The 14483-nt window shown below is 44.0% G+C and overlaps 1 protein-coding gene across 1 annotated transcript in view; it reads left to right on the top strand.

The window, feature by feature from the left end:
- Positions 1-1692: 1692 nt before the first annotated feature.
- grin3a (glutamate receptor, ionotropic, N-methyl-D-aspartate 3A) overlaps positions 1693-14483 on the top strand; it is a 72146-nt gene continuing 59355 nt past the window's right edge. The window contains exons 1-2 of the mRNA XM_049559896.1: positions 1693-3101; positions 13666-14396. Coding sequence (XP_049415853.1) covers positions 2340-3101; positions 13666-14396 — 1493 coding nt within the window. The 5' untranslated portion in view covers positions 1693-2339. The remainder of the gene's footprint in view (positions 3102-13665; positions 14397-14483) is intronic.

Here is a 14483-nt window from a genome sequence, read left to right as displayed (position 1 = left end):
TGCCCAGGACCTCTATCATACCCTAATAAAACTTCCTACACAATTTATTTGATTGTATTTCCCATCTTTGCTGAGCAACAGTTTTGTGTGAAAGGAATTAAAGATCTGTCCCATATACAGTAGACGCCTGTCCCAAATATAAGCCTGCTGAGTTCAGTGATTTAAGCAAATAATAGCCCGGGCTACAACTTAAAGTTTTACGGTACTTACGGTACTTCAATTAAAAGCCTAGTCCCTTTGACTAGCTACACATTTTGACAAATAAAGGCCTGTCTCAATTAGAAGCATCATTTGCTCGATTCATTTTATTTTACTGAAACCATGAGCACCAGAGAAGACTGCAAGTCGACGAAAAAACAAGTGGGGACTCCCTTCTCCTGAGGCGGTTACTGAGGCCCTTCTGTGCAGGGTTTGCATGTTCTCCCCGTGTCAGTGTGGGTTTTATCCGAGTACTCCGGCTTCCTCCCACAGTCCAAAGACATGCAGGTTAACTGGTGACTCTAAATTGCCCGTAGGTGTGAATGTGAGCGTGAATGGTTGTCTGTCTCTATGTGTCAGCCCTGTGACAGTCTGGTGACCTGTCCAGGGTGTACACTGCCTCTCGCCCAGTGTCAGCTGGGATAGGCTCCAGCCCCCCCGCGACCCTCAACAGGAAAATGAAAATGTATGGATGGATAGTCTTTAAGGGTCCACAATCCAAAGAATCAGTGTGTTTTTCATAAAAGTTAATCCAAGTGATGAATACTGTTTTGACAGGATAAAGAAGTGTTGCATCTGTTCTGCCTTGAAACAAGTGGCGTAACGAAATTGATATCTTATTCGAAGCCTAATTCTAATACAAGTTTCATACTGGTTCAAATAAACAAATTTTTTTTGACAGTATTTCCCATCTTTGCTGAGCAATGGTTTTGTGTAAAAGGAATTAAAGGCCTGTCCCTGACACAAGCCTGTTGAGTTCAGTGATATAAGCACATAATAGCCTGGGCTACTAATAGAAGTTTTACGGTACTTTCACAAACAGTAAAACCACTGCTACTGCAACATACACAGGTGCTGGACACTTTATGAGCAGACAGGACTGCAGCACTGGATTGCATTCAGCTACACTGTCTTTTAGATTCTTAAATGCACATATATATATTGCCATTAGGAACACTTTGCACATCGTTGCAACCAAGAAAGGTTAAAAACTGAGCACAAATGTGAATCATCACCTCTCTGACAGCTCCACAAATTCTGTTGCAGGGCTGCTGTATATGTGAATGCATGCTGTGTCAAGTTTGAGCAGACCTGCAGAGGTGATGTTTTGCTTACATAAAACTGCACCTGTAAATTCAGCCAGCTTTGTGCCTGCTACTGCTAAGATTTGTTCCTCTCTATGTAAAGCTCTGGCTGAAATCATTTGATCTGATGCACTGGATGTGCATCCACACTCCCCCCTCCACCCTATCCAAAATTTTGTCATTTGCCTTTTTCCTTACCTACAGGAGTTCATGTCTATCTATCTGTCTGTCTGTCTGTCTGTCTCGCGTTATGCAACTTCTTCATTCATAACCTCTCCTCCTGACACTGCTGAAGGGGATGGGGTGGGGGTAAAGTGAGGACGGGGTTAATTCTTATTGGAACGCGCGCAGAGGACCGCGCTCTCGTGCCGGAGGTCTCGCCGGTACAAGTGTTGGTACAGAGGTTGACTCGAGCCAAGCAGCGCGCGCGCTCTGGAAAGCTTCTACTCGGGTGTTTAACAAGGGAGAAATAAAAACATTTATTTTTCTTTTTTTAATCTCCAGCACCGGGACGAAGTGATGTTGCCTTGGCTCCTGCGCTCTGGATAATAATGGGATAATTTTCCTCCGAAGCCATCAGATGTTTCCAGCGGTGGATTTCACTGTTTTGGAATGTGTTTGATGCGCATTAACCTTTTTTTTCGACATTTCCTCCTCTGGGTTTGCCTACACACTCTGCTTCAGATTTTTTTTCTGCCACTGGAATATGTGGATTTTTTTTTTTTGCGTTTGATTCCACAACCTGTTTAGTAATCAAAAGGCTTGAATGATGAAAATCTTTTGAGATGAAAAGCAGCACTTTTGGGGATCATTTTCTGCTTGTGCGCGGCTCGTGCCTAATCTCGCGCCTCAGCAGCCTGTTGTCTGTGTCCGTGGAGAAACGCACAAGTTTGCCGCGAGCTGGAGCCGGAGCTGGAGCCGGAGTTGGGGCTGCAGCTGGTCTGAGCGGCGCACCAGGGCCACACGCAGGGGGCCAGGAGGGGGACCGACGGAGCTGCCCCGGTGTTCCGCCGTTCTGTGGTTGGACGGGGCATCCGGTGCAGCTGTGGAGCGCGGATGATGAAGACGGTGGTGATGATGATGATGAATGGCCCGGCAGCTCGCGCAGGCACCGGGGTCTCGCCACCATTATGTTTACTGCTGTGCGCTCTTGTCTTTCTCCCGCCGTGCGCTCACTCTCACCCGCAGCCGTGCCAGGTGCTGAAACGGATCGGCCATACGGTTCGGGTCGGGGCTCTGCACGTTCAGCCACGCTTGCTCCCTGCCACCGCGGGCAGCGGGTTTGAGGACTGGGACACCGATCGAGGTTCGACAGGGGGCGGGCAGCGGCGGATGGAGTTGGAAAAGCAGGTTAAAACAAGTGCCGGTGCGCCTGGATATGGAAGCCTCAGGACTAGAGGCACCGTTAACAGCCAGCGGGGAGCCAGCAGGAGTAAGAGCCAGGCACGGCAGCGGGAGGAGAACAGCTCGAGGGAGAACCGCGTGTTCGCACCCCGAGACTCGGTCCTGCTCGCGGTCGAGGCTCTGAACCGGGCCGGATTGTTGCCATACAATTTATCCCTGGAGCTCGTCATGGCGGTGGGGTCGGGACTCGGCGAGCTGCCCGCCTTTACCTCCTCCTCAGCGGGGAGTCCCGAGGGCGAAGACCCGCTGTCCTTCTTGGAGAGCGTGTGTCACACCGTGGTCGTGCAGGGGGTTTCCGCCATGATCGCCTTTCCTCGGAACCGGGACGAGTTTGTCAAGTTGGAGTTCGTCTCGCTTGCGCTTCAGGTGCCGGTAGTCAGCGTAGTGCAGAGGGAGTTTACGCGCCACAGTCAGGTAAAAAAAAAGTTATTTCTAAATTACATCTGAGCTGCTGTAGACTGTTGATTTGTGCACTTCTGCATACAGCTGCGGTGGACTGTGCGTGTGCAAGTGTAGCAGATGTTAGGCTGCATTATAAAACACTGCCAGTCATGCCCAGCGTCCAATATGAACACAAAGCATTTTAATTTACGCATAAATAGATGTATCTCATTTTAAAGGCGTGCGTAAGTCCATGGTAAACAAGGCCTAAGTGCCACCAGTGGCCCACATACTTGCTGTTGCTCTTTTCCTCCTTCTCCCCTCCTACTGTGTATCACACATTCTATCAGATGAAGGACAGCACATTTTTGTCCTCTCTTCTTCACCACTGATTTCACCACTCTTGGTTAAATGGCCTAAATTAAGCCAAAGTGGCGACATAATTTGCGGCAGAAGCTGATGTTCTTGCTTTCCACACAAAGCATCAAATTTGGGGGGGTCTGAGAGAAGCTGCTTCAAACTGAGCCCGAAATTGGGGAGCATGGTGAGAGCGCACGCAGGCTCTGTCCATGATGCTGGAATCTACAATAAAAGGAGCACGGATTGTTTTTTTGCAGTTGCATTCTGTCTTCTTTTATAGACAATGTTTCCAGTAAAAAATGTTGATTGAAGGCTGTGTGCACCCAGCAGCACATGCCCTGAGGTATATATGCACAGACAAACGCTTTGTTGGTGTGTATACAGAAGTTCACCTCCATACAGAGGGAGCACAACTGCATAGTGTGGAAAAGAACTTAGTTGGAAGTGCAGCTCTAACCTCAAGTTGTGCTGACATGTATTGATGTGAGTACAAAGAGATGATGAACTGATTATGATCCCATATATCATAATCGTGCTTAATGCTGAGATGTGGAACAGCTGCCCATTTGAGTAGTCACATCTCTCACTAATTTCTGGCCCGTCGTTATGTCTGTACAAGCAAAACCCATGTTTGCAGAGGCGCCCATCAGCGAGAGCAAGTTGGATAACCCCTCTGGCATTTGGCCTATTCCAGTGAATGCACACTGAATAGCACACAGGGAGTCAACAAGACATTTGCAAAGGCGTCACACTGCTTTTACAATGAGGTCAAGTTGCGCTTCCCTACCTGTTCTCCAAATGGCTTTGCAATAGCTTTGGCTGGACGACAGTGTACGGTTCTTTAAACAATATACCCATTTGGCAGGAAAACATCATTATAGGAGCTCAGTCATTAAGTATAATACGGTCAGCAGTGGCATTGTCGTTTTTAGACCAATGGGCGACATCTTTTTCAGGGTGTCTACAGATATAAGTTAAATTTAAGACTTTTTAAGGCCTTTTTAAAACCACCTTGTATGAAATTTAACACCAAACCTGCAATGGAAATGCACATTATATATACATGTGTGTAAGTACTCTTTCCAAGTCAAAATTCAAAATTCAGAAATCACCAGTAAGGAAAACTGGGTTCGTTTAATTTTAATGTGTTTAATGTTAAGAAAGCTACTATAAATTACTGCAATTCTTCGGTCTGTCCAATAATTGTTAAACAGTCATTGGGTCTGTCAGGCTGGAGAATTTTTGTGGTAATGTGACAGAAAACATTTAAGACCCACTGAATCTGAATTTAAGGCATTTTAAGACCTTTTAAGGACCTGTAGATGCCCTGTTTTTACCACCACGTTTTGTTTCAATCCAGAGCAGCCATTCTGTAACAGTAAACCTCACTTTTTGACACATGGTGACATTTTTTAAATTAAATATTTAATGACTCAACATGTCACTTGCCCTTTCTGTTGCTTAGCTTAATGGTAGTTCAGACTCAGACTCAGACAAGTCATGTTTTAAATGTTTATTTCAACAGCAGAACATAGATAGATTTGAGATTTTGAGATTTGTTTATTTTTTAAGAAATGGGACAATATGTATTAATAAACAATTACTTGTAAATGCATGAGATTATTGCCAGGCGGCTAGTTTCCATCTCCAGTCCCATGGCAGGTTGATGTTAAACACAGTAGGCCAAGCGTTAGGAGACGATAGGAATTTTTATATATCAAGTTATAAAGTGCTTGAGTGCTAGTTAAAGTGACGAGTGCTTAAAGGATAACTTAGGTATTTTTCAACCTGGGCCCTATTTCCCCATGTGTATGTGTGCGTATGATTCATAGGTACAACTCTTTCTAAAATTGGTTCAGTATTGAGGGAGGCGGATGCAGCCGGCAGCCACGAAACGAGCTAAAACAGTAACGGGGGCAAATGCGTCCCGTATAAGTTTGCGCATTAAAAGTGCTTTTTTTCGCCACTGACCGGTTCAGATCGCCAGTGTTATCTCTGTAAATAGCATACTAAGCGTTTCCCTTACCTCTGGGCTGTGTGACATCATCTTGCGAACCAATTTTGGAACGAGTTGTACCTATGAATCATACGCACACATACACATGGGGAAATAGGGCCCAGGTTGAAAAATACCGAAGTTATCCTTTAAGTGTTGAGTGCAAAAGTGCCAAGCGCTAAAGTGTCTGCTTGTTTAACTACTTGTTATATTGCACATTGCTCAAAATTCCACCAAATAGTAAAGTGCTAGATTGAACTACATGATGCCCATAGCACACGAATGCAGGTGTGTGTCTAAATATTGCACAACATTAGCATACATAGGTGTATTATGTACGCACTACTGCATAAAATTGACAATGGTAGATAGAATTTGGCGTCTAGACTCAGGCCTCATCGCTCCCCGCAGATATGTTTACATGAGATATTGGGGGTGATGATTAGGCCTATATATTTCCCTCCAAGTGGATGCTGGGGCTGAAAGAGCAATGGCAGTACTGATGCAGGACAGAAGCAGCATAGACAATGCAAAGGGAAGATGTTGCAGCTTAAATAGGCCACCACATTGTGAGGGTGTGTTTTGTAGATGACATATGGTGAGTGACGTATGATGAGTGTGAATCAGTGCAGCTCAAGTTGACTGAACTACCTCACAGGCATCGCTCTATTAAAGAAACCTCTCCCACAACATCACGTCACACTGAAAAACTAGCTTTAAAATGGCTTAACATTTCCTGATCCGTCCCCCTTATGGATCTATGGTTAAAACAACAGCTACCTGGTTTAGGTTAGAGAAAGGTCGCCTTCATGTTTGATGAAAATCAGCCGTGATGGTTGGTAGAAAACGGGAAGTGAGCATGGCGAATTTCCCGAACTGAAAAGCGGCTCTTGTGCCAAATACTCTAATTGAAGATTATCTGTAGAGTTTGCAGCTGGAATGAGAGAGACAGAGAGAAAATTATTTAAAAGTGTAAACACTCTAGATTAATGACTGGGATGGTTCATCAATAAGCATTCTCTGGAAAATACACCTGCTGAGTGTGCGTGCGTGTGTGTGTGTATGGGTAGAAATCGCTCTCACAAGTACAAGCAGACGCACCTACACACAGACGCATGCACAAAATGATTTAATGTAACTATACACTGTAAACCTTTTTAATTAGGTGGCACTAACAGGGCAGTTATTGCATATCAATGAGAACTGACTAGCGGTTAGAGTGTGTGTGTGTGTGTGTGTGTGTGTGTGTGTTTGACTTTCCACGCACAACCTTCCTGGGAGGGGCAAAGAGCATCATTGTTTATTTTTTTCTCTGTACGAACACACACACACACACACACACACACACACACACACATCCGAACCATTAGTTAGTCTGAAGGGTTCTGGGACACTTGCCACCTACTGAGCTATAGTAACGTGTGTGTGTGAGTGTGTGTGTGTGTGTGTGTGTGTGTGTGTGTGGTTTTGTGTTTTCAGGGTAATATCTAATTTCCTGCTCTGTGCACAAGGAAGCATTTCGCTGTTCGCAGTCAGCAGGTGTTTAAAGCCCAAACTGGTTCTCAAGAGTGAAACAACAGGTATCCATAGCAAAGACACCAGCAGAAAGATATTGATTAATTAATGGATGGATGGATAGATGGATGGATGGATGGATGGATGGACGGACATTTGCTCAGCAACAGACAGGCAAACACAGACAGCGCAGTGCCCATGTGTGACTTTTAGAGAGATGGCTTAACTCCCCTCTGACTCAATCTAGTCTTGCTAGTGAATCCCAACTGAAGGCTGACAGCAATTTCGTCCTCAACTTGTGAAAACATCTTGAATGTCTTGGGAGGATCTCGTTAGTGTTTATTTGCTAACCTCCTTTGACCTTTGCCTAATTTTCCTGCTGCCACATCTCATACTTTAGGTTAAACAAAGTTCACTTTTAAAAGTTTTCTAATATAATAAACCAGCGAGCAACCTTTGGCACTGTATTCTGCCCACATTATGTTATGTAACTGTTGGAATGATGAGGCTGCATGAGAATATGGAGCTTACGGACCAAAATATAAAGCAACCTCAGAGTAAAGGGACTAGGTGGGTTGGGAGTAGGTGGTGAGAGGCTTTGGAAGCAGCAAAGGGGAGAGAATTTAGCATATAAAAGACCTTGGACTGAGAGACTCCCGGGGACAGGAAACTCCCTGGGAAAGACCAGTTGTCTCTGATAGGAGGACCTAGTTTCAAAGTGGAAGTCTATCCCATGCTGGCCCACAGCTCTAGAGCTTGAGGGGAATTAAGATACAGCATCTTCACAGGCAGCTTGGAGCGCATATGCAAATATTGGTTGCTGCTTAATCCAATTATTTACAAATGTATGCTCTTTGCATTAAAATTTAAATGTGTTGCAGATATTCCCATTATGTCAGAGGGTAGATGTACAAATATGAAGTTGTGCAATGTTAATTACAAATGTTTGAGGTATACACCATGTTGTCAGTTCATGAGATACTTGCGTACAATCTATCCTTGTGTACAAAATTCTTGCACTAAATTCCCCCTTTGCTAAGTTTATCATGTTCAGCTTTTGATTAGATGTGATGCACTTTCTAAAACTGTTTAGAGGTGTTGTATCGGACTGCATTACTTTCTACAGGTGTGACTCACAACTGCATCACAGGCTGTTCTCGTGCATGTTTGTACGTATAGCTATGAAAAGTAATGCACCAGAATTAATATAACCCATGTAATGATGAAGGCTGCAATCACATGATAAATGTCCTGACGTGAGTAAAGACTGAAGTCGTATAAAAAACAAAAGTCAGTGTAAGGAGGCAGGTTAGGGTGGTGGATGGGTCAATCAAACACAGGCATTTCCCCCCAAGAGACCAGTGTTCATGTCTCGTGTGAAACCAAGTGAACTTCGTTTTATGTTAAGGTATATAATCACGTTGTCACATTACATAAAGCATATAACTAAAGAAGAACATTAAGAACGTAACGTCACATAACTTTATGTTAAGTACATAACATAACATAACACCCAACCCTGATTCTTTTCTTAAACCTAATCTAACCTGCACTAGTTAGTGCTCATTCATGGGATGGTAATTCATTGCAGTTTGAACATATTTTAAATAGGGCAGAAGGAAGCCATTTCTTTCAAAAAATAAGGCAACAAATTGTACAAGGCATCAAGATCCCAAACTGGCTCAGAGGCCCCAGCATCAGATACCGACACACCAAGGCACTCTTTAGCTTGTGTATGTGACAAAGATCAACACTCCAAGCAACTGATGTATATATAGCAAGAAAGTTAGCATAGAGTAGAGATCAGGTTGGTGGATAGGTCAAACAAACATAGGACTTTCACCCAAGAGATTGCTGTTCGCATCCTGTGTGAAACAAAAAAGTTACCATTGACTTTGTTTAACTACATAACCTGGTATACTTGACGCATATATTACATTAGAAAGTAACATATTTATTTTAACCCAAACCATGACCTTTTCTAAACCTAACCTAGTACTTTTGTTGCCTAAACCTAAAAATGAAGTACATCTATTTTGGTTTAAGTTTATTTAGAAAAGTGGAAACTGTACATTTCCTGTGCAAACAGAAGTTCATTTTGGAAAGACAGCATGTAAAAGCATGTGTAAGCATGTAACAAGCAGAAACTGGCACATCGTCCTTGAGCATCCAAAACTGATGCTAGAGGGGTAACCTAGGGCCTCATAGTTTGATGCTGAGGGGCACTGATTAGGTAGCCTGGTCTTAATCTCAGGGAGTCAAAATACACCTCCTTGGGCAATGTGCCAGGCATCATTATCAGGGCACCACTTGGCATCTGTGTGAGACACATCAGGCTTTCCACCAACTCCAGTGTAATCCTATCCATGTCTTTATAAAATGCTCACAGCTTGGATGTAGTTAAAACAGTGTGAAAGTCAGCTGAGGGTGGGCAGGAGGGGAGATGGATGGGTCAAACAAACATCTGATGTGATAAACTTTGACCCAAGGTACTGACAACAAACACCAATTGCAGTGTGTGTGTGTCAAAGCCAGGTGCTTTAAGAGACATCTGTGATCTTTTCCTAACCACAACCAAGTTGTTTTGTTGCCTTAACCTAACCAGCAACACCTTCTGCAAGAAACAATGCAAAAGTCTGCCCCCAATATCACTTTAGTAATGCTCCAATCCAAGCCCCAAAATATAACGACTAGAGATGACATCATGTCAGATCAGGTGTTTGTATTTGAAAAGTTGGGAGTGAGAACTTGTTTGCAAAAACGTCACTGGCTCTGGAACAACTTCATCACAGTTACTAACACTGTTTCACAATTGGGTCATATTGGATGCTTCTAAGCAGAGTCTGTCAATGTCAGCGATCACAATTAGCACTTTTATTTGTGAGCCCCAAATCACTGGCAACCCAAAATAGTCTGGATCGATCCGTACAGCAGCACTGATGAAAATGAACAACAGTTATACATTGAAATTTACTAACAGTCATATGATTGGTATGCAGTATGTGAGGTATTGACGGGTACTTCTGCCTGGTATGCAGCATCTTAACATGACCCACCTTTGTGCTTTGTCTTAACTGTCATGTGCTTCCTTATACCCAGCAGTGAGTTTGGGCTAAATTTACGTTGCACATTTTCACTGAGAAAGTTTTATAAAACACACTTGTGTACACATGGTAAGCCTGAACTTTTCTTTTCAATTAGATGCTGGTAAATTAATTTTCAGATTATGCTGATTAGGATAGATTGGGATATTGGAGTAATTATGTCCTGAGATGACTGATAGGGCTTTGCTGACTATGGGGAGAGTTGCTGGAGTTTCTCATTGTCCCTTCATAAATAACACTGGCAGTGACATAGAGGCCAGTTGGATGAAAGGGTCAGAGCTATGGGTAGGTCTATGTGGAATTCTGGGTTGGAGCCGTAGGGATTTCTGGCCGTGAAAGGAATTATAGCCCCTGGGATTTTTTGCAACATTTGCAAGATGTCGTTTTGCAAAATCAACAGTTTAAGGATTGTAAGGATTGGGACAGTGCCTCATATGTTTATTAAAGAAACACTTCTGCAATCTTGTAAAAGAACACCAGAAACCCATTTTAATCAGTTTTCACACTTTCCCTACAATGAATCATCCAATCAAGCAAAGATCAATACCGAGTCATTACTAGTTTATTTGATTTGTCCACTGGCTTGTGATTCTGCCGCTCCCTGCAGTTTTTACCGTACAGCAAGGGTTGCAAGTTTCCTCGCATAAAAAAACTCCCAGCAAATGTAGTTTGGCTGTGGAAGTCACAGAAAAAAAAGGTTTGCGTGATGAAAGAGAGCACAGTGACAACAAAGCCGGGATTTCCCAGTGCATCGAAAGCAGCAGATCTCTGTATTTATGTAAGAGAGCAGGCAGCCGCACTTCCGAGCAAATTTCTCCCTGTTTATTTACATGAGGAACAAAGAGGGGGTTACAGATTTATGGTGATCACAGAGCACAAGTGCTGCAGCTGAGAATAAATCCCCCAATCCTCCTGGGGGATGAGAGGAGGTGAGAGTCTGATGCCCTGTGGACTGCATTACCATTTCTTTCCCTGAAACAGGACTTCTAAAACTGAAATAAAACACATAGTATTGCTTTTGTCGGTGCTTTTGTTGCAGCAATAATCCATCCGTGTATATGCAATACACAAATGAATAATGATCGTCTGATTTGCATGCCCATTGGGTAGAGTGATTAATGGGATAAATGAAATTAACCAATAGATTAATCTAATGGACTTTAAGTGCAAAGCTAGTGGAAAAGTTGTAAAGTCAATTAAACAGAGTCGCTGAGGGCCTTTTAAGTGTGTGTAGTTCTCTGTGTGTGTGACTGCATGCAGGCCAGTGCATGACAGATTGATTGCCTGGATGACTGGTATGATGGGGACAGTATGCCAAGGTACACTGAAGCAGATCTGGCAGCTCAGTATTATGGGGATGACTGTGTCAGCTTTGAAACATATCTGCTCTGATCTTTTGGCTTACTCCTGCAGGTGCAATGCACTGCGAATGTGTAGAGTACAGTAGGTTTGCACTGGTCTGATCATAATGGCACTGAAGGAGTCAGCAGACCCATTTGGGGGTATTGCCTTTTTTAGCTAACAATCGACAAATCATCCATATTTAACATTACTGTCAACCATTTATCTTGCAAGTGTACTCTTCTTCAGTGTTTGGTTTACTTCCTGGATTTGTCCTGTGTGTGTTCTGGGCTGCTGTCCCTTTTTCCTTCCACTGTAGATGGAGGTGTTCAGGTGTGCTGCATTACTTAACAAGGTGCATTGCACCTGGCATGGAGGAGGTGCAGCAGAGGAGAGAGGCCTCTGGTGTGGGGACTGCTGGTCCTGCTGCCTCTCAGCCTGGGGTTATTGTTGTCTTGTTTGCTTGTTTTATTTGTTAGAGTTTCCCATGGATTCGAATGTTCTGCAGGGGTCTTATGTCGTTATTGTGGGTCAAGTTTGGTTTGTCCCAATGGGCCGCCTATCATGCAGCATTTTGCTAAAAGAGAAGGGAATTGACTGTTGATTTTTTGTAGGTAAGAGCTGTTTAAATGTGTAATTTTTGGTAGATACTTCCACTGGGAGTATGTAGGGATGGAGGAATGGAGCACCCACCACAGCAATTGAACACCCTGTCTGCGGTCATTTTGACTTGACCAGCAGACTTCACTACAAGCTGACTGGCTGTTGAAACAGGTGACAAGCTTTACCTTCTAAAACCAGCCGACTGCGATTTGACTCAGCCGGCTTGAGTCGAGTTCAGACTGGCCAGTCCACATCCTTGCAACTTTTCTCTGCAACGTTCTTAAACGGTTTTGTCTCATCGCAAATCTTTAGTCTGAACCGGGCTTTAGGAACAAACCCATTTTAAGCCAAACCGTGATGTTTTTTCAGACTTAAATCATGTGCTTTTGTTGGCGAAACCTAAGAAAGTTCTTCATCTACGCCTTAAGTTTCTTGTTTCCTGTACATTTCCTCTGAAGTTTTGAAAAGACACAAGTCATGTAACAAGCATCACATCATCCCTGTGCATCCAAAACTGGCACAGGAGCATCATAGTTAGACATGTAGGCCACAGACCAAGTGTCAGTATGTAACAATTTGGGAGTGAGAATGTGTAATACAAGCTCTAACTGGGATCCTGTTCATTTCAGATTCCCAACAATATGTAGTGTATATTCAAACCAGAATATAAATTTTTTAAAAGTGTGTGTTTATTATAGTCATCCTACCTCTATCCTCAGCGAAGGTACTGCCGAAATGTTTTTTGAATATAAAGCAGAGCATAATCAAGCCTCCCATGTTGGTATTTTTCTTGAGCATTTAGCCATTTGGTGGATGGTTTTCATTGCAGCGCCTGACACCACTATGAGACCACACTTTTATCATTCCTGGTCCAGGTGGAAATCACGCCACTGCTGTGCTCCTACCCATTGATCTGTCCGAGCCTCATCAATCAACTGATGAACTCATGAATTGCAAAGCAGAGGTGTGAATTAAATTAAGTGGTCCACGTACAGTATGTGGAAAGCACCGCCGAGTTTCTTCAGGGGTTTTAGGTGTTGCTTAAAATACAAATAGGATACACATAAAAATAGCTGTAGTGTATTTCTTATGATGTGAATAATGATATTCATGGGAGCAGGTAAATGGAGGCTGAAATCTATTATATCCAGCGGACTGTGGTTGTTCTTTAGGAACAAATTGAATTCTAAGATAGAAAGTAATTCTGCTGTCGGATTTATAACCCTTCTTTCTTTCCTTTATTCTTCTCTTCTCCGCTCTGCTTCATCTGTTTCTTCCTCCTGGTGTACCATCCTCCTATTCTACACCTCTGTAACCTTCTTCCCTAATGTTCCACCTTTAACCTCCTCATCCTCCAACGTCCTTTTGTTGTTCTTACTTTGCCTTTCTTTATCTAATTCTCTTTCTCTCTACCCTTCATTGCAAAAAACATCCTCTGATTTTCTCCAAAGTCTCTGCCCTCTATGAAATCTAACTGACCCCCTCTAACCCTTTGCCCTCTCCATCACTGCTTGTTTATCACTCCCATCACCCTTGCATTTCCATTCCCTCTATTTTCTCCTGTTTGTTTAACTGTCCCTCATCTTTATCCCATCTGTCCAATTCCATTTCCGATACTCTTTCCCTTCTCAAATCACTTGCCCATTCACCCGTTCACCTTTTTGCAATCTCCCCACAGAATCCCCTCCATTTCCAAATGGCGATGCGGACCGTGGAGGCCCCGCCATCCCATCTCCTCCACACACTCCTGATGATGAATGGCTGGTGGGACATCAGCATTCTGCTCTGTCAGGAATGGGACATTAGCGACTTCCTCTTCCTAATCAAGAACAACACCCGCTTCCACCTGGGTAATCTTGTCAATCTGACAACCACCGCCTCAACCTTTTCACCGTCTTCATCTTCATCAACGCACTCCGGAGTGGCAACAGGAGCAGAGGCGTCATCGTCGTCGTCTTTGCCTTACTTCTCCCCCGCTGCCTCATCCTTTGCTTCTTCCTCCACTTCCTCGTCTAAATCAGACCAACAGCAGGCTCTCATGCGGCAGCTGGAGGCCCTGAGAGAACCTTCGAACACGAGAGGAGTGGTGACATTTGGGTGCGAGATCCGCGAGGTGCGGCGTCTGTGGACACTGGCCAGTCGGATGACGCTCCCTGACTTTCACTGGGTTTTGGGGGACAGCCAAAATGTGGCCGAGCTGAGAACAGAAGGGTTGCCACTGGGGCTACTGGCACACGGGGTCATGGGGTCCCCTTCTCTGGATCACTACGTGCATGACTCAGTGGAGCTGGTTGCGCGGGCAGTGGGCAGCGCAGCCCAGGAGAATCCTGCCCTGGCACTCATACCTGGAACTACTAACTGTATGGATGTACAACAGAGCAATGGCAGCTCGGGGGAATACCTGTCAAGGTAGGGACTCATACAAATGTTTAACTCATAAATATGCCCTTACATTCTCACAGACTAAGTTCAGCAACCACATTATTGATATTATGT

This window comes from Epinephelus fuscoguttatus, linkage group LG18, assembly GCF_011397635.1.
Source record: "Epinephelus fuscoguttatus linkage group LG18, E.fuscoguttatus.final_Chr_v1".
Classification (NCBI taxonomy): domain Eukaryota; kingdom Metazoa; phylum Chordata; class Actinopteri; order Perciformes; family Serranidae; genus Epinephelus; species Epinephelus fuscoguttatus.
This window is presented reverse-complemented; position numbering and strand designations above follow the sequence as displayed.